The sequence below is a fragment of the Protopterus annectens genome, chromosome 11.part0, assembly GCF_019279795.1.
Source record: "Protopterus annectens isolate FY-2018-M chromosome 11.part0, PAN1.0, whole genome shotgun sequence".
NCBI classification, from domain to species: Eukaryota; Metazoa; Chordata; order Ceratodontiformes; family Protopteridae; genus Protopterus; species Protopterus annectens.
This window is the reverse complement of record NC_056745.1, coordinates 189293347-189313648: the sequence shown is the minus strand read 5'-3', so window position 1 is coordinate 189313648 and position 20302 is coordinate 189293347. Positions and strand designations below refer to the sequence as shown.

The 20302-nt window shown below is 44.7% G+C and overlaps 1 protein-coding gene across 3 annotated transcripts in view; it reads right to left on the bottom strand.

Moving 5' to 3' along the window:
* The window catches only part of TULP3 (TUB like protein 3), a 1091431-nt gene that overhangs the window by 437265 nt on the left and 633864 nt on the right, over positions 1–20302 (bottom strand). For all 3 annotated transcript variants that reach the window (XM_044087608.1, XM_044087605.1, XM_044087606.1), the window contains one exon: positions 13046–13158. In XM_044087608.1, the coding sequence (XP_043943543.1) occupies positions 13046–13158 (113 nt within the window). The remainder of the gene's footprint in view (positions 1–13045; positions 13159–20302) is intronic.

The following is a 20302-nucleotide window of genomic DNA, read 5'->3' as shown; positions in this document are numbered from 1 at the left end:
TTCACTGAATTTCAAACCACAGCAAATCGCTGAAAGCTCAAATCACTGAAAACTCATTTTTACTGAATCACATTTCACTGAATGTAAGTAGTGTTGGGCAAATAAAATGTATATGCCCTTTTCCCCACTGTAGCATGATCCCGGAGTTAGTATACAGACGTAAGGGGGGGTGTGGGTGGCATAGCTCCCCACCTACTTTTGGTTTTATATCGTTAGCTTTCAGTGAAATGAGATTCATAAATATGATAGCTAAGTATAAGCTACAATACCAAGAAAGCACAGTTGTGTACACTTACCATAAATGTAGATGTTCGAGTGTATTCACTGTTGCAGTCATTATATTTGGGTAATCTGCTGGCAGGTTGCCCTCAGTCGGCCTGAATATCAAAGTCTTGGGTCCTGCATCGGTTGCTGTCTCCTCTTCCATGAAGTCAGGTCGTCAGGGGTATAAAACATGCAGCCGATGCCATTTTCTTCAGTTTTTCTTGCCCCAGATGTCAGGTGCCCCCCAAATGAGGAGCAGAAATGCATACACACACATATATAAATATATAAAAATAGTAATTGTATAAATGCACTTTTAAAGAAACAAACTTTACCTTCAACGAAAAAGCAAATACACCCCAAAGGCTTTTAAATATAGTGAAGGAAAGAAAAGGTATATAAATTATATAAATCCACTTTTAGCAACATAAACTTTACCTTCATCTAAAAGCAAATACACCACAAAGGCTTTAGAATGCAGTGAAGGAAAGAGAATTTCTAGAAAAAAGGGGGATGGCAGGTGGGTAACCCGGACTGCAACAGTGAATACACTCTAACATCTACATTTATGGTAAGTGTACACAACTTTTAGTTATGTACTTACCATAACTTCGGATGTATGGGATCCATCTCGCCTACATTCATGACAGATGGGTTCGGAGCCGATCCATCGGCTCCGACTCGGCAACTTATACACTAGCACGAAGTCTCTCATTGGCTGGGCTACTCCCTATCCCAGGATGCACTACACCTGCTTCCCCAGATCTTGTTTGTTCGCTTTCATACACCCATGTAAACACAGAAAACACTACTAGTCACTATAACCAACTAAAGTTCTTCAAGAAAGAGCGCCAAGAAAAAGTGACTACAGCTCCTCTAAATCCAAATGGAAGGGGGAAGGAGGGTGGGTACTTATGAATGTAGGCGAGATGGATCTCATACATCCGAAGTTATGGTAAGTACATAACTAAAAGATGTAATGGGATCCTATCGCCTACATTCATGACAGATGGACAGCGTCCTAGCACCTACATCCCGGGTGGCTCATTGGAACACACTCCTGAGAACTGTGGAACCAAAGGAAGCTCTGCCTTGAGAAACCACATCCAATTTGTAATGAGAAATAAAAGTGTGGAGAAGTCCAGGTTGCAGCACAAATATCATCTATTGATAACTTGGGTGAAAAGCTACGAAGTAGCCATTGCCCTGGTAGAATGAGCCTTGACTGGAAAGGGAAGGTCTTTATTAGCCTGTGAATAAATAAAAATGATACAATCTTTAATCCATTTAGATATGGAGGCTTTTGTTACTGGTTGACCCAATTTGTTCGCTGCAAAGAAACAAACAACTGATTTGATTTCGCGTTTGGCGGTTCTATTCAAATAAAACCGTAGTTGTCTATGTACGTCCAATTGATGCAAAGTATATTCTGCGTTATTGGAGAATTCTGGGAAAAAGACAGGGAGTTCTATAGTTTGTTGCATACAGAAAGAGGAGGCCACCTTTGGTATAAATGCAGGGTTTAATTTCAATGAAACTCTATGCTTGTGAAAAATCAAATAGGGAGGATCAGAACAAAGAGCTTGAAGTTCTGAAACTCGCCTAGCAGATGTTATGGCTACTAAAAGGCCGTTTTCCAAGACAGAAATTTGAAATCACAAGTAGCAGCTGGTTCGAAGGACGGGCAGTTAGGGCAGCAAGAACCATATTCAAATCCCAAGGGGAACAGGCTGAGATAAAGGAGGCCTAAGGAGCCAAGCCCCTTTAAGGAAAGCCTTACAAAGTTTGTGAGACATCAATGAAGGTTCAAAAGAAGCATGAAAATTAGAGATGGCTGCTAGCTGAACCTTAATGGTAGAAACTGAAGAGCCCGACTGAAAAGGAGGCCAGAAAATTCAGAACCTCCGATACTGGTGCAGTGAGAGGATCTATACCCTGTTCTTGAGCCCAGAAGGCAAACCTTTTCCATTTACTGGAATAAAGTTTGATGGTGGAAGGTTTATGAGAAGAAGACAGTATGTGGACCACGTCCGGCGAAAGAGCATTGTCTCGGACTAAGGATGGAAGTGGAGTAACCATGCTCCCAACTTCAAGGACCTGAGAGGCGGATGGCCGTCCTGACTGGTGAGTCAACAGGTCTGGCACGGATCCAGAAACCATGGACCTTCTATCGCATGCCTCTGTAGGAAGGGAAACCAAACTTGGCGCCAGTGCGGGCAATCAAAATCATCTCGCTCTCCAAGTAAATGGCCTTCTGTATCACCCTCGGTAGGAGAGCGGAGGAAGGCGTAGAAGACCGGGGCCAAATGTGAGTCAGAGCGTCCCTGGGAATCTGTCCCTGAGAAGGAAACAGTGTGAAGAACTCTCTGCATTTCGCATTGTGAGGGCTGGCAAACAGGTCGCAGCAAGGAAGACCCCATCTGTCGAAGATTTTGCAGCTATACTCTGTTTGAGGACCACTCGTGGGGTAAAAGAATGGTCCTGCTTAATCTGTCCAATCACATTGGACTTCGGTATGCGTTGCCATTAAGCGGTTGGTAGCTACCAGTGCCAAAGTCTCATGGCTTCTCTGCATAGTGGGTAAGACCTGGTTCCACCTTGCTTGTTTATGTACCACACCACCGACATGTTGTCGGATAGGATAATGTCGGGCCCTGTGGGAGGCGTGATGGAGAGCTTGGAGTACCAATAGTACGCTCTCATCTCCAGGACATTGATATGCAAATGCGTTTCTTGGATCTGCCATGTGCCTTGGACCGACCTGTCCAGGTAATGACCCCCACCCTACCTGGGAGGCGTCCGTAGTCACAGTGGCAATGGGCGTTGAGGTATAAAGGGTGCCCCTGGTGAGATTTGATTGGAGAAGCCACCAATGAAGATCTCGGCAACTTTCCGTGATTATGATTAAGTGGTTCAAGGAAGTTCCTGATAGGACCATTGAACCGACAGTAGCCATTGTAAAATTCGCATGTGAAGTCTGGCCAAGGGAACTAAAAGTAATTGACGCCATCGAGCCCAACAGTTGTAGGATCCGATGGGCGGAGCTCTTTGTAGGGGAGACAGGATTTGACTTGATCTTGTAAGACCTGAATTCTTGCTGCCGGTAAATGGCGCATTCTTTTTGTGTCTAAGTCTGCGCCTATGAAAGTAATACGCTGAGATGGCTGTAGTACAGATTTTTGCAAATTGAGCGTGATCCCCAAGAAACGGCCCAAGGTGAGCGTGGCTCTGAGTGCTTGGAGTAGTAGATGCTGGAGGTGGCAGTAAGGAGCCAGTCGTCTAGATAAGGAAACACCTGGAATCCCAGACTTCTCAGGTGAGCAGTTACCACTGCCAGACATTTGGTGAACACTCTGGGGGCTGTGGTGAGACCAAAGGGCAGTGCTCGGAATTGAAAATGACTGGCTCCGAGGGGGCGTAAATGTCTCCTGGACTCTTGAGCTATGGGAATGTGATAGTAAGCGTCCTGGAGATCTATGGAGCACATCCATGCATTTTTTTTCAGCAACGGAAGAATAGATTGAAGAGTGACCATTGAATTTGGACTTCTTCTGAAGCGATTCAATGAACTGAGGTCCAAAATGGGCCTGAAGTCCCATGTCTTTTTTGGTACCAAAAGTAACTTTGAATAAGTTCCTGATCCGATCTGGTCGATGGGGACAGGCTGGATGGCTCTTTTTTCTAGCAGCTTTGAAATCTCTAATGCTGCCTGATCCCGCTGACTGGGTGGTACGTCCGGGATTTCCCTTAAAGAAAGGGGGGGTTTGTTGAAGGGTATGATATATCCTCCGGTAATGCGAAGCACCCACCAATCGCTTGTTATGGATTCCCAAGCTTGTGGGTGCGCCGCAAAGCGACCTCCGACTGGCTCCGGAGTTGCACAGTCGGGCAACAACTCAGGAATGCTGGTTGTATGAAGAACCATGAAAGGAATTGCGGTCTCCAGAGTTACGGGGGCCTCTGCCACCTCTGGGGCGTCTTCCAAATCCCCTGCCTCTGGAGGGGGAATCGCTGGGTGGAGTAGAGAAAGACTTTTGGGATTTTTTAAACCACATTTTCCCTCCTCTTCCAGCCTTGGGATAAGGCCTGGAAGGAGCGGAAAAATGGGCCCCAACGGCAGTCAAAGTCTTGCCCTCCTGCTCGCACCGAGTTAGTGTGTCCTTCACCTTGGGTCCAAACAAAGATGACCCATCAAAGGGGGCGTCAGCGAAGGAAGACTTGAAGGCCTCCGTGAACGAACACAAGCGTAACCAGGCTTGCCTCCTGAGGGCAACGCCTGTTCCCTGCTCTACTCGCCCCTTGGCCGCATCTGAAATGAGCCTCATGGACGAGTTAACGATAGAAAAAAGGGTAGTCATCTGTGCGCCAACAGTCGGGGCCAGCGCCTCAGGTAGATTACCAACAATAGAGTCATTTAGCTCTTTGAGAAGATCCCTTTGGAGCCTCGTAAAATGACATAAATAGTTCAGCGACCGTGAAGGTAAAGGCCGCTGAGGACAGGGTACGCTTCCCGTACCTATCCATACTCCTAGAATCCTTATTAGGAGGATGAATAGGCGTCGAAGCCCCTGCCACGTCCTGCTGTGTGGCAGAAGCCACCACCAAAGCATCTACAGGCACACCCTTTGTGAGAAATTCCTTCTGGGGGGGGGCTGACAAAAATTTATTGGGCCTCGAGGCACCGGTTCCACAGAATCAGGGTGTTCCCACACCCTTGAGAAACCAAATCAAGGAGTTCATCAAGGCGGAGACACCCAGGAGGCGGAAGGCTGGGCCCCAAAGGCCTTGAGGAAGACTGACTCCTCAGCTGAAGGGGTTTTGGCTTGCCAGTCACCTCTGCCTCAGAATCTCCAAGATATCTGAGAAGGAGATATCATCCGAAGATGATTTGGGGACCCTTCTGCGTCATCGAGGTCAGTAGCCGATGTAATAGACTCATCTTGGGAGTCTCGTGCTTCCTCTTACACAATTTCTTCTGTGGGGGTTCGTCCGAAGCAGTTTGGACGGACCACCCGGAAGAAGGAACCCCGATGGGGGTATCCTCAGGCCCTGGGGCCCGCTGCGGGGCTGCAACACAACAGAGGCACCAGTCTCCAAATCTAGGGACGGTGAGGTAGAATCTTGTTGAACCGGCAAAGGCATGGCCAGCGCTCCTCATGGCCTCAAAGGCGGACCTCCAGAATCCAAGGAGGTCACTGGTCTAGAGGCCACGATGGCACTAGAATTCCAGCAGCCGATGCTCGAGAGGAAGACTAGGCACCGAAGCACCTAATCCCAAAGTATTCCCCTCGGGCCCGGCTGAAGAGGTCGCAGTACCAAACCCTGAACCGGAGGACAGGGTAGGAAGCATAGTTGGAGCCGAAGGCCTGTAAGGGGTCTCTGCTCCGACCGTATGGCTCCACATTGCTCCACCACCACCGGCTCCAACGGCTCCGAAGAGGTTGGAGGAGGAATCAAATGTGTTGGAGGGATCGGCTCAAGCAAACTGTGCTGGGCCGAGACCATTTTAGTAAACACTGGAGATTGGAAAGCCTCTGTAAAACCCTATCCAGGTCCGAATCTGACCGTCTCGAGGATTTAGAGGAGGTAGACACTCGAGAAGACTTTCCTCTCGGCTCCGAGAGAGGGACTGGCTCAAAGCGGCTCCAATACTGTCGGCGCCGACTCCACCACAGCATGGACCACCATCGGCACCGAAGGAGCCTTCTTGAGCCGAGGGGAAGAGTCTGAGCTGCACACTTCCACCGGCTCGAAGCCATTGGAACCGATGGAGGTGATTCACCTCGATACTCCAACTTGCGGCTCGAAGGCAATGGAGCAAGCAGGAGGTACCGAGGCAGACCCGCCGACCCTCGGCCCTGAAGTCAGTGGAGCCGAGGAAGAAGAGGTCAATTTAGTCTTTTAGAAGTCGGCTCCGGCGGACTTGTCGGTGCCGGCGATCTTTTCTTTGGAAGCAACTGGAGGATTTAAGGCTTCCTCAAACGAAGGTTTTATAAGCCCTTTCAAAATCAACTTGTTCTTGCGTTCTTGAAGAACTCTAGCAGAGAAAGCATGACATACGCTACAAGTCTCTTGTAGATGTTTCGGCCCCAAACAATAAACGCAGACTGAATGACTGTCTGTGATTGACATTTTATAACTGCACCGAGTGCATTTTTTAAAACCTGACTTGTGTTCCTTGGACATAGTACAGGCCCTAAACAAGTATGACTTTACCACAATTAGTAAGCACTATCACAAAATTGCGCCAACTGACAAGCGCGAGACACACTGGCGCGAGTAAGAAAAAAATTTTACCTCACAACAAACAGACAAAACAAGTCCAACGGCCCAAAGCCCTCAAATTTAAACGGGCTTGGCCCGAAAACAATTAACCACAAAAGGTAATAAAAGTTAAATAGCACACAAAGGTAGGGCAAAGGCCCTCTAACTTAAACGGGCCTTGCCCAACTGAAAAATTGAAGTACCAGAAGACACTCAAACACTCAAAAGTAGCAAATAGTAACAAGGAATAACTGTTAAAACAGCTGTTTGGTTAATATATGACAAAAAAAAAAAAAAACCCCAAGGTCAAAGACCAATAAAGGTAAAAGAACCACTTAGCTCCAGCCAAGTCGAGACCACGTCCAGCTTGTAAAGCGGCAAACGAGATCTGGGGAAGCAGGTGTAGTGCATCCTGGGATAGGGAGTAGCCCAGCCAATGAGAGACTTCGTGCTAGTGTATAAGTTGCCGAGTCGGAGCCGATGGATCGGCTCAGAACCCATCTGTCATGAATGTAGGCGAGATAGGATCCCATTACATCTGTACTATGTTCTTCGTGTTTCACTGTTGCCGTCATTACATTTGGGTAGAATCCCAAAGCTATGGATGGGAGGACGGCACTAAATAGCATTAGGAGTGGCTATAAGGCCCTGCAGAACTACAGTGGCAAAGCCTGCCTTGGACTTAGAGAAAAGAGGCAAATGATAACCCTTTGTAAAAGTATGAACAGAGCTCCAAGTAGCAGCTTCTAGAATGTCATTGGTTGGAACTCCCCTGAGAAAGGCTGCGGAGGTAAAGGCGGCCCTGGTGGAATGTGACCTGATTCCCTTGGGCATCCTAATGCAAGTAGCAGAAATGAATGCAGTGGCTTATCCACTTAGAAATAGTCTGCTTTGATACAGCCTTCCCCTCTGATCCTGCAGGAAATGCCACCAGTAGTTGCTCAGACTTTCTTAGAGATATGGTCCTGTTTAAGTAGAATCTTAGTTGTCTGTATACGTCCAATGAATGCAGAATCCTCTCCCCCTTGTTCTGCGGATTTGGGTAAAATGTTGGCAGGTGAATAGTTTGGTTAAGAGCCACACTGGATACCACCTTAGGCATAAAAGGATTGGTCCTGACGGACACCCTGTCCGGGTAGAATGTAATAAAAGGCTCCACAGCCACAAGGGCCTGTAGTTCTGAAACCCTTCTTGCTGAAGTGATTGCTAAAAGAAAAGCTGTTTAACAAGATAAAAACTTTATATCAGCAGTAGCTTCTGGTTCAAAAGGAGGCAGGGTGAGTTTTTCCAGCACAAAATTGAGGTCCCATGCAGGAGTTGGTGATCTTCTGGGAGGCCTTACATTTTTGGCCCCTCTAAGATACTGTTTTAGAAGAGGATGAGAAAAGATGGGAGGCTCCCCGTTGTAATGAGCCGAAATGGCAGAGGCATGGATTTTTACTGAAGAAAAAGATAGGACCTTGTCAAGCATCTCAGTCAAATATTGCAAAATCTGAGGAATATTTGGTTTGGCTGTGTCCGTTCTTTGTGCTTGGTTCCAAGCACAGAATCTCTTCCATTTATCAGCATAAGATTTTCTAGTACTTGGCCTGTCTTCCAAAATGACATCCATCACAGATTTACTGAGAGGTGTTGTTTGAATAATTACGTGATCAGCCATGATGCCAGGTTCAGAGTCTGGAACCGAGTGTGCAGAATTTGACTGTTCTGCTGAGACAGTAGATGAGGTATTTGAGGCAAGTACCAAGGAGGGAGTTGAGACATATTCCTTAGAATTGGATACCAGTGCTCGCATGGCCAGTCAGGGGCAATTAGGATCATCTTCGGTTTTTCCTGTCTGACCTTTAGTAATACCTTCGGGAGAAGAGGCAGAGGAGGAAAGGCGTAGACTGATAGGTTTTTCCAACTGAAGGATAGGACATCCACTTTCCATGCTTGTCTGTGGTAAGTCCTTGTGCAGAATTTGTCCAGTTGATAATTTTGGGGAGAGGCAAACAGATCTATGTCTGGGCTCCCCCATTTCTGTGTTACCATGCTGAAGATTTGTGGATCCAGTTTCCACTCGTGACGATCCATAAGATTTCTGCTTAGGTCATCTGCCACAGTATTTTGTTTTCCTGGCAGGAATTGTGCTTGCAGATGTACTTGGCAAGGCAAGGCTGTGTCCCACAATGCCATGGCTAGTCTGCAAAAGGGGTAGGAATGTGTACCCCCCCCTGCTTGTTTATATACCACATAACCGTGATGTTGTCCGTCTATCAGTAGTAGTCCTGGATGAAGTAAGTCCTTGAAGGCTGTCAGGGCATTCTGAACAGCTCACATCTCTTTCTGGTTGATATGCAGATGCATTTGATTTGGATTCCATATGCCCTGAATGCATCTCCCCGCCAGGTGGGCCCCCCAAACATAGTCTGATGCATCTGTAGTTAGGGTTTGGGTGGCAGGGGGTAGAGTGAAAGATCCTGTTGTAGGCAGGGGATAAGAGGAATCATTGCTTCCAGACTGTGACAATGTTGACTCCATAAACTTTTTAGATACCATTGAAGTTTCCTCATATGCAGTCTTGCATATGGAATTAGTAGAATGCAGGATGCCACGAACCCCAAAGCCTGCAGAATTTGTCTTGCAGATAACTGGGTTTTTGTTGCCATCTGTTTGAAGTATACAGTCAGTTGCCTTTCTTTGTCTGGTGTAAGGTAAGCCATCTGGGCAGTTGTATTCAAGCTTGCACCCAGGAATGTAATTTTTTGAGAAGGTACCAGTTGTGATTTCTTTTCGTTTATTGTGTACCCTAGAAGCCTTTTTACAAACGCCAGATGTTGAAGAATGTTCTTGTTTTCTGCTTGAATGAGACAGTCGTCCAAGTAAGGATAGATTTATATGCTTCTTTGTCTGCAAAATGCAATTTCTGGTGCCAGGTACTTTGTAAAGACCCTGGGTGCAGTGGATAAGCCAAAGGGCAGTGCAGAGAATTGGTAATGCATAAAATCTGCCTTGAAGCGGAGGTATCTTCTGTACGATTCCCTTATTGGGATATGCAGGTATGCCTCAAGTCTAGAGTCACTAACCAAACGCTCTTGCCCAGCATGGGTAGTAACTGTTGTAAAGTCAGCATTTTGAATTTTGGAATGTCCAAGAACGTGTTCAAAATCGATAAGTCCAGTATTGGATGCCAGGCATTGTCTTTTCTGGGTACCAAGAACAGTCTTGAATAAAAACCTTGTCCTTTTTCCTGTTCTGGTACTGGTTGAATAACCCCCATATCCATGAGGGATGTAACTTGTTTCTGAGCTTCTGCCCATTGATTTTGTGGCAGATCTGGCCAACCGTTTGTAATTGGCAAAGTATGGAAACGAAATCTGTAACCCTGGGATACTATGTTTAATGCCCACTTGTCCTGGGTAATTGACTGCCAATTTTCAGCATGAAGTGCTAATTTTCCCCACAAGGGGGCTGCCAAAAGATAAGTGCTTGGTGATGGTAGAAGGAAGTCATTGAGACTGCTTATTGTACGGTTGCGCTTTGTATCCTCCAGATTTGGAGGTGGAGGCACCCCATTGCTTTAACCTGTAAGAACCCTGTGATTGGAATCTAGAGCCTTTTGAGCTCCTGGATTTGTCTTGTGAGGCTCTGTTGGACACAGGAAAGGACCAAATTTTAGTAGGCCAGTGTCTACTGAATCTGGGTGGCTGCACTTGTAAGAAATCTTTTACAGTTTGCATAGATTTAGCTTTGTCTTCCATTTTCTTTAAAACCTCTTCTGCCTTATTACCAAACAGTGTATCATGCTGTAAAGGTGCATCTAACAATTTAGCTTTAACATGATCAGGCAGATTTTGCTCCTTGAGCCATGCATGCCTTCTAATCACCGATCCAGTAACTGCAGCCCTGCAAGTGGTCACCAAAGAATCAAAACCACATTGCAAAGTATGCTTTCCAACCTGTTCTGCTGCATGCAATAATTCCTGTAATTCTTTATTTTCCACACAATCAGAAATCAACATAATTTTCTGTTTCAACAAGCCCATAACATGCTGTTGATATTTAAGTATATGAAACTGGCAGTTTAAGGCCCTAATTGCTAAGGTTGCAGACGTATAAACCTTCTTTCCCCATCAGAGGGGGTAGGATTTTTGGCTGTAGAGGCCTTTACACCCTTGGGACCCTGTGAGATAGTCTCAAGATCAGCAGCAGGATCAGCAGCAGGATTTTTGAATAAAAATTTGTGGGAGTCAGGAACCCTGTTAATATCTGTCTGGCTTACTAGGAGCCGGAGGTAGGGAATCAGGAGCCATGCTTGATTCTGAAAAATGTCATCAACATCTAATACAGGAGGTATAGCCAAAGGCCTATGCTGAGGAAGCAGAAGGAAATCCCTAAGCCTCTTTTTGATTCAGAGAAATCCTGACTCTCCCAATGAAAATGTTCCCTTAAAGTATGCAAGGTTTCTCCAAAGTAATAGTCATCAGGAGGAGATGCAGATGGGATGGATTCTTCTGCATCTGAATCCTCATAGGGTGGTATAGAAAATTCCTGATCAGAAGAGGAATCAGAAGAAATGGAAACCTGATCTGAAGATTCATACTCAGTGTCTTGCCTAGGCTTCTTAGCAGGGAGGGTTGGGAACCCCTGATCAAGGTAATTAAGCCCTCAGACATTTTGATAATCTGTTTTTTAGGCATAGGGGCCTGAGCACGTGGCTCGTGCGTTGTTTTTTTTAGACTTAGAAGCTGTTTTTGTTTTTGCTTTTGAAGCTGGCGTCTGTTTTATATAGAAATATTGAGGCCTGAAAACACCCTCAGAAGCCGGTGCCTGCTCAGCAGATCCGGACCCATCTGAGGGAGAGAAATCCACGGGTTCAATACTCTTGAGCATCGTGTGGCATACCAGACTCCGCATGGGTCTTGGTAGAGGCCTGCGACTCAAAAGTAGCAGGTATCAGGGGCTGCAAAAGCGCCTCATTGAGTACCGGCGAACCAGCGACTGGCTTAGGAGAAGCTTTGTCGTTGGTTTTAGACCTCGACGGTCTGTCTCTTTTTCTTTGTGTTTTTTGTGAACTCCAGTAGTCGGATTGCTATCCAACGACATTTCAGGGTAATTAAATCTGGATCAAAAATATTTTGAAGCAAAAATATACAGACACTTAATAGTGCGTTGGTTAAATCTAGCACAAAACTGACAGCAAGGCACGTTATGATCTGGGCCTAGGCAAGAAATACAGTACAAATGAAAATCCTTATGAGGTATTTGCTTCCCACAAGTAATGCAATTATTAACTTTTACTGACATCGGTAAGGAGCAAGAAAATGTTTCCCCAACGGGGTACTTAGCTTTAATTGAAGACTGGTTTTGAAACTCGATTGCGAAAATTTCAAGTGTCGGCTGACCGGCACTTGCGAACTGCTTCGGGCACCATGCGGCAAGAAAGACTGAGGAAAATGGTGTCGGCTGCATGTTTTATACCCCTGACGACCTGACGTCATGGAAGAGGAGACAGCAACCCACGCAGGACCCAAGACTTTGATATTAAGGCCGACTGAGGGCAACCTGCCAGCAGATTACCCAAATGTTATGACTGCAACAGTGAAACACGAAGAACATCCAGCAGTGGAAAAGTGGAAAGCTCTAAATATTGTATGTATGTATATATATATATATATATATATATATATATATATATATACACACACACACACACACACACACTTTTCAACTTTAACTGCAACTTCCCTGTATTTTATTTTTTTTACTTTAACGGTAGCAGTTGGACAAAGCCCGCATAAAGGAAGAAAAATGGGAGCTCTTAAGTACATAACTACACAAAAAAAGGAAGAACATTGTCTAAATATACGTAAATATAGCCACGTTTCAGATAAGCTAGAAAAAAAGACTATCATTATGACAAAAAATTAAAGGAGGGACACTTAACCTGCAGGATCATGTCCAAGTGCTGTGGCAGCAAATGAAATTTGAAGGCACTTCACACACAAAAGAGATTATGGGAGGCAAGCATTTATAGGAGCTTGAAATTGGAGTACCAGTTTTGCCGGCTCAGATGTGACAAGCTCCTTGAAGATCCGTCAGTCAGACCGGATGGACAGCATGAATAGGATAATACATTTTTTACTTTCCACTGTTATTCTTCTAATATAATTCTGATAACATCATTATTTGTATTTTTTCTCTGTATATTGGTTCTGTCAACCACCCTTAAATACAATCTCTCTCGGTATTGTGGTTTTGACAACCACTTTTCACTGTAATGCTATTTTATTCTTGGTCTTGATTCTGGGGGTAGCTGCAAAAGGCCAGTGAGTCAGTCCACCAAATAACCAATAAATAAATAAAATTACAGATAAAGGAGTGTTACCAAAACTTTTATGACTAATACCTGTCATGTTTGTAAGCATCAGTGAAAGCATTTATGAAGTCAGCCCAAGTAAATGCAAAGACGAAGTTTGGCATTTGTCAAACCATATGACATCATTGACATTTTACTCCTTTTACATTGTCTAACCTCAGTTTTCCAATGAAGCTCTGGCCTTCTCGTGATAAATCAGTGGGATCTGTTGAAATTAAGTAGTTTGAGGTTTTACTCTTCTTTCTCTTGCGTCCAGCTAGTAAAAATATCTGTATACAAACACAAAACATGAAATGAAAATCCTTAAACTCCTTACAGGTATAATTACATTGTAAATGCTACTTCCAAACGCATACTAAACTTACTCAAATCCAGCCAGTGATAATTTATGAATTAAACAGCAGTTTTTCAGTTTAATAACATCTAAAATATTCACAGAATGCAAAACAGATACCAGTTCAGGAAATGCTCAACCATTTCCACAGTAGATTTACAAAATTCAGGACTTAATGTTATAAGGTTATAATGTTATTCTGTTCAAGGCTGAATACAGAAGCTTCAGCAACACCCACGTCAGATAAAAGAGAGGAACTTTCAGTATGGTTGTGTTAGTGCGAACAGCTAAAAATAGACCTCTGGCCTGGGAATTGCGAAAAAAAGAAAAAAAAACAGCTGGTAAATTACCATCAACCAATACTAGAAAGTGGTATTTGCTGCACTTATGACATATAGATCATCACAAAGAAAAAAATTAAACTGATCAAATCCAAGTGGATACAGTACAGGAAAAATGAACAGACAATGGAAGAATCAGAAGAGAACTAAAACTCCCCTACAGAAAAGATTGACAAAATGAATGCAAAAGATAATACATTCAGATGAAACAAATTAAATATATTCTGCCATAGCCAGTATTAGGCACCCGTGAAACCCATGACTGAGGGCAGCCCCCGATTACCACCCCATGAACGAGGGCCTCCATCCAGCAGCCGTGGGTTGCTCTGTCTGTTACTTCCTCAGCTTTGCACCTCATGGACGTCCACACGGTTCTTTGACATCACTGCTCAACTACAAAATTGTTTTGTTTTTTTTGTGTGTGCGTGATTCATCTGTAAGTTGCACTTAATCAGGTCCACTTCAGTGAAGCAAGGGATTTGACTGGTTGCAGCAGCCAGGAAACTAAGTTGCCTTTTTTTTTTTTGTTAAACAATGAAGTGATGAAGCAAGGACCTGACTGGTCCTTGCAAAGCACTTCCTATATCAACTGCCTTTAAAAAGGCACATGTGGCTAATCGGGATTAATTTTCTTGATTTTTTTCAGCGGAGTTTTCCTTCTAGCGTATAGGCAGCAGATCGAACAAGGTTTGGATTACCATTGTGAGGACAGAGAATGGATAAAAGGTGGATTCGAGCCTTACAAGTGGTTGTGGTTGTTGGACAGCAATGTTTTCAACTGTCCTTCTAAGGGCAATTTCTAAAAAGGTCTGGAAAACTGTCAGGGCAATTAAAAAGGACTGCACAGGTCTGCAGGGAAAGCAAGCAGAACAGATCAGTCTTCAGTCGTGAAGAGGGAGCAGAGAATTGGAAGCAGCCTTCTGTTAACAACATAAAAAATAAGTTATGTACTCACCATAATATTCTGTGTGTGTTGTCCATCTAGCCTTCATTCTGTACTGGTTGCGTTCAGAACCAATCCTCAGTTCCGACTGGGCCTTATACAAAAGCTCAAGGTCTTCCACTAGCTCGTGGCTGAAACCCTATCCCATCATGCCCTAGGAAAACTCCCCAAATCTTGTTTGCTGATCTAACAATAGGTACCAATGAAACTATGGAATACCTTATAGAGCAATGAAGAAGGTCAAGGAGCATTAATCACCAACTGTACCCGCTCAGTCCTCCAGGAGCCAGAGGCTGGGGGAAGGAGGGTGGGATGTAAGAATGAAGGCGAGATGGACAACACACATGGAACGTTATGGTGAGTACATAACTTCTTTATGTGATGTTGTCCTATCTTGCCTTCATTCTGTACTGGTTGGGACAGCGTCCCTATTACCATCTTTCTTGGGTAGCTCAAGGGAGAATGCTCTTCAGAACAGTGGACCCAAAAGAAGTCCTGTTCCTGGAGGCCAAATCCACTTTGTAATAAGTGATATAGGTATGAGGCCTTGCCCATGTTGCTGCAGTACAAATTGTATCAACTGGCAGGCTCACCCGAAAGGCAGAAGATGTTGCTATGGCTCTTATAGAATGACCCTTTACTTTTTTGTGAAGCTCTGAGATTTGTAGGTAAAAGTAAAGCAATCTGATAGCCATTTTGAAAGTGTAACTTTAGTAACAGGAGCACCTTTCTTGTGGTCCGAAAATGATGCCAATAACTGGTCAGACTTTATGTAGGTCTTTGTCCTAAGTAGAAACGTAATTGTATATGTACATCTGAGTTGGTGTAGCATACATTCTGCCTTGTTGCCATAGTTGGGGAAAAAAATGGTAGGTCTATGGATTGGTTCAGATTAGATTCTGAGCAAACTATGGGTAAAAAGGATGGGCTGGTTCATAGTAATACTCTATGGAAAAGCATGTAGGGGGGCTTTATTGATTATGCTTGTAGCTCTGAAACTCTTCTAGCCGAAGTGATGGCTATAAAAAGAATGGTCTTCCATGTCAAGAACTTTAAAATTACAGGATGATGCAGGGTCAAAAGGGGGAGAATCAAACAGTGTAAGACAAAGTTCAGGTCCCGTGGTGGCGGAGGAGCTTTTATGGGTGGTCTTAAGATAGTGCCCTTAAGAAACGTCTTACAAAGTCTGTAAGGCATCACGTTTGGCCTGAAATCACCTATATGGAAATTCAAAATCGCTGCTAACTGAACTCGAATAGTGGCTGCAGCTGCACCTTCATTAAAAAGCTTTGCCAAGAACTTAAGAATGGAAGCTATAGGTGCAGAGAAGGGATCAATTTGGTTATTTAAGGCCCAAGAAGAAAATCCATTCCATTTGCTCGTATATGATTTCCTCATTCAAGCCCTATGAGATAAGATCAAGATATGTTTCACTGATGGGGAAAGGTTAAGAAGCCTGGCTATGTTTGGAATCGGAGCAGCCAAGCTGTCAATGTGAAGGTTTGAAGGGAGGGGTGGAGCATTCCTGATGCAAGAGTCAGAAGGTCTGGAACTGGGTCCAGAATCCATGGCTCCTTCTGTAGATGAGGCCAAAGAAAAGGGAACCAGATTTGACAAGGCCAATATGGGGCAATGAGTATCAAGTTCCTTCCCAAAGACCTGGCTTTCTAAAGAACCTTTGGTATCAACAGGAAGGGAGGAAGGCATAGAGGAGACCCGAGACACACTCATGCAAAAGTGCTTTCCTTGATGACTCCCCCCCAGAGGGGGGATTAGTGCAAAGTAACTTCTGCATTTGGCATTCATACAGGTGGCAAAAAGATCACAGCAAGGCTGGCCCCATTTGCAGAAAATCATCTCTGCTACTTCCTGTTTTAGGGACCACCTGTGAGGCATCAGAATTACTCTACTGAGTTTGTCTGCTATCACACTGGATTTCCCTGGGATGTGTACTGCTATTAGAAAGCGTTGGGAGGAGGTCACCCACTGCCATACTCTCAGGGCCTCTTGACAAAGGGGGGTAAAACCTGGTTCCTCCTTGTTTATGTACCACACAACTGACGTGCTGTCCGTCTGTATTGCAATAGTTCCTAGTGGAAAAGTGTACTGGAATGCTTGCAATGCTAAAAACACCACCCTCATCTCTAGGACCTTGATGTGCAAGTGTATCTTTGTGATTCTGCCAAGTGCCCTGGACTGCCCTTCCCAGTTAATGCCCCCCCACCCTCACCCATCTGGGAAGCGCCCGTGGTCACTGGGGCTAAAGGTTGTGGAAGAAGAAAGGGTCGACCTAAAGTCACATGAGTGGAGTGAAGCCACCAACAAAGGTCTTTCTTCATGATTCCGTTATTATAATTTGGTGAGACATGGGTAGGTTCCTGCATGGACCACTGAGTGAACACAGTAACCACTGTAAAATCCTCATATGAAGACTTGCTAATAGAACTAGGGTTACTGCAGCTGCCATGGTTCCCAATACTTTTAGAACTGTTTTTGCTTGTACTTTTGTCTTGGAAAGTAGGAATAGAACCTGACTCTGTATAGTTTGAAGTCTTTCGCAAGGAAGCTTTGCCATCATTCTCATTGTATCTAGATCTGCTCCTATAAAAACAATACACTGAGATGGCAACAAGGCAGATTTTTATTAGTTTATTGTGCTTCCTAGGTGGGAGCAGAGATGTAAGGTGGTGTCTCTCGCTTTTGTTAGTAGATGCTTGGTGGTGGCGAATAGGAGCCAGTCATCTATGTATGGAAACTCTCAGAATCCTAGGCGTCTCAAGTGAGCCGTGACTACTGCCATACACTTGGTGAACACTTTGGGGGCTGTAGTGAGACCAAAGGGCAGAGCTCAAAACTGGTAACAACTGGCTCCCAGACGAAAGCACAAATGACTCCTTGATCGCCTGTTCATTTTTATGTGGTAGTACGCATCCTGGAGGTCTATACAGCACATCCAATTGTCTTGTCCCAGAAAAGAGAGTATCGACTGCAGTGTTACCATTCAGAATTTTGACTTTTTCACTGATTTGTTTAATTTGCTGACATCCAAGATGGGTCTCCGGTCCCCTGTTTTCTTTGGAACTAAAAAGCACCTTGAGTAAGTTCCGGATCCTATTTGGTCTGTGGGGACAGTTTGGATGACTCTTGTTTCTAGCAACCTTTGCATTTCTAGGGTTGCCTGATCCCTTTGACTGGGTGGAACATACGGGATGTTTTTTATGTTTGGGAAGGGAAAAGAAAAGGGTATGGAGTAACCTCCGGATATGATGCTTTGTACCCACTGGTCTTTTGTTATTTTTAGCCAGGCTTCTGGGTACAAAGATAAGCAACCTCCCACTGCCTCCAGAGATGGACAGGCAGGCCATCTCTCAGGAGTGCTGAAAGGGCTTACCAAGGAATGTATCCCTGTCTCCCTGATTTTACGGACCCCCTCTGCCACGTGGTTGGAGTCTTCCTTTACAGCTTCCCCTTCTGCCCCTGGGGGAAGAATCACCATGTGTGTCCTGGAAAAACTCTTTGGAATTTGCAGAACCAAATTTTCCCTCCCTTTTGACCTTCTGGATAAGGTCTAGAAGGTAGGGAAAAATGGACTCCTACTGCAGAGAGAGTTTTTTCTTCCTGTTCACACCTGGTTAGTGTCTCTTTTACTTTTGGCCCGAACAAGGACGAGCCATTAAAAGGGGCAATAACAAAAGAAGATTTAAAGAGCTCCGCAAAGTCACACAACCACATCCAGGAATGTTTCCTTAGGGAAATTCTCGAACCCGCTGCCCTGCTCGCTTCATCCGCTGCATAAGAAATTAATCTCATGGAGGAGCTGACCACTGAATTTAAAGTGGAGAGCTGAAAGGAAACCTTCTCTGATACCCCTTCAGCTACTGAACCTTGGAGAGCATCTCCTAGCTCTTTCAGGAGATCTCTCTGAAGTCTGGTAAAGTGGGTGAGGTAAATCAGCGACCTGAATGCAAAGGTCGTTGAAGAAAAGGTGCACTTTCCTTATCTGTCCATCGTGCAAGACTCCTTGTTCGGTAGATGGACAGAAGAGTATGTCTCCAAAAGTTCCTTCTTGGTGGCCACTGCCACCACCATTCTACTGGGACACCCTTTGTGAGAAAACTCTTGTCAGTAAGGGAAGTTATGAATTTGTTTGGCCTCCGGGGAACAGACTCCACTGAGTCTGGAGATTCCCATGCCTTTCGACAAACTAGGTCCATCAGTTCATCAAAAGGCAGAGACACCCAAGTGGCGGAAGGGCGAGACCAAAAAGTCTTCAGGTATGCAGACTCATCCTCAGAAGGGTTGATGTGCTTCCAGATACCTCTAAGAATTTCTATGTCTCTGCAGTTAGTTTCCCGCCCACCCTCCCTGTTCTTCTTCTGGTATTAATCTTGGTGGCTTTGGAATTGCACGCCCCTCCTGTAAATTTGTGTTTGTACACTCCTCCCTGGGTCTATCTTATTTGCTCACTCAACCGAGTACAGTGAGATCATATTTTGACTTCAGACACTAATACCAGTCCCATCTGTTCAGCTCTATTCCAGTCTAGTTTCACTAGCTCATTCTACCTAATAGAGAGAACATTTGTGAAGGGCAAGCCACTTAGGTCCTTAATTTTGAATGATCTTCTGTTTCTCCTTTCTCCCTTTCCAAAAAAAAAAAATTCTAAGCTTGTTTCCTGCCTTTCCTGTAACTAGTCTAGTCCAGATAAAGATTTGCTGTATCCAGGACTGTGTGTAAGCTTCTGAGCTCCTCATGCCGTACTGCGTTGGGAGGAAGCTGCCTAGCTTATCAGTGGGAGTGGTAAGCACTAGGTAGCCTATCTACCAAAAGAGATGTTTCTGGCCCAGAAATTGTAGTTTATTGTCCGTTTGGCAGTTTTTCCATCTCTTTCAACTTATTGGTTTAAAAGCCAGCGTTTGAGCTTGTTTTCCACCTTTCCTGTAACTAGTCTAGTCCAGATACAGATCTGCTGTATCCAAAACTGTTTGTAAGCTTCTGAGCCCCCCAAGTCTTTGTGTGTTGGAGGGAAGCATTCTAGCTCATCAGCGGGAGTGGTAAGCACTAGGTAGCCTATCTACCACAAGATCCAGGTACAGATTCTTAGTTTTAGCACTTGAATTTGCTTATTCGTACTCAGCACTTGTTCAGAACTTGTTGTTAGCACTAAATAAGCTACAAATTACTGCAGCACTCAATATTCTTCTTTACCTAGCGGAAAACAGTCTTTGTATTTACTTTCCTCACTTGCTTAGAGAAAAACAGCTCTTATACTCCTTTTTCTAGAGGAAAGTAGTTTTTTATTCAGGCATGTCCGAGGGTCAGCTCCCAGTGTTTTCTCCTGTCTATCTGATGAATCTAGGTATCTTGAGGCAATGTAGCAATTGCATCATGTACACAGAAAACCCTCTCCTCCTACCACCCAACACCACAACCTGTGAGAGATGCACTTATTTAGCCAAACTGGAGGTAAAGCTCTCTCCAACCAAGACTGAACTTGACAGTTAAGAGGAGAAGGTAAACACTTGCACCACACCACACTCATCACATAGTCCCACTAAACTTACACCACCAAAATCCACACATAGAAACACAAAAACATTCACAGAGGCTCTCAGTAATAATCTGCTCAAGCAACAGAGATCTCCAAAGCAGAAACGCAAGCAACCTCCACCCCCCAACACAACCCAAATGACACACAGCCCACAGACTTAGTGTGCCAATAAACCACAGTCCATAAGGCAAACCAACGTACCCAACACACTAGTCATAGGTGACTCTATAGTCAGGCACACTGA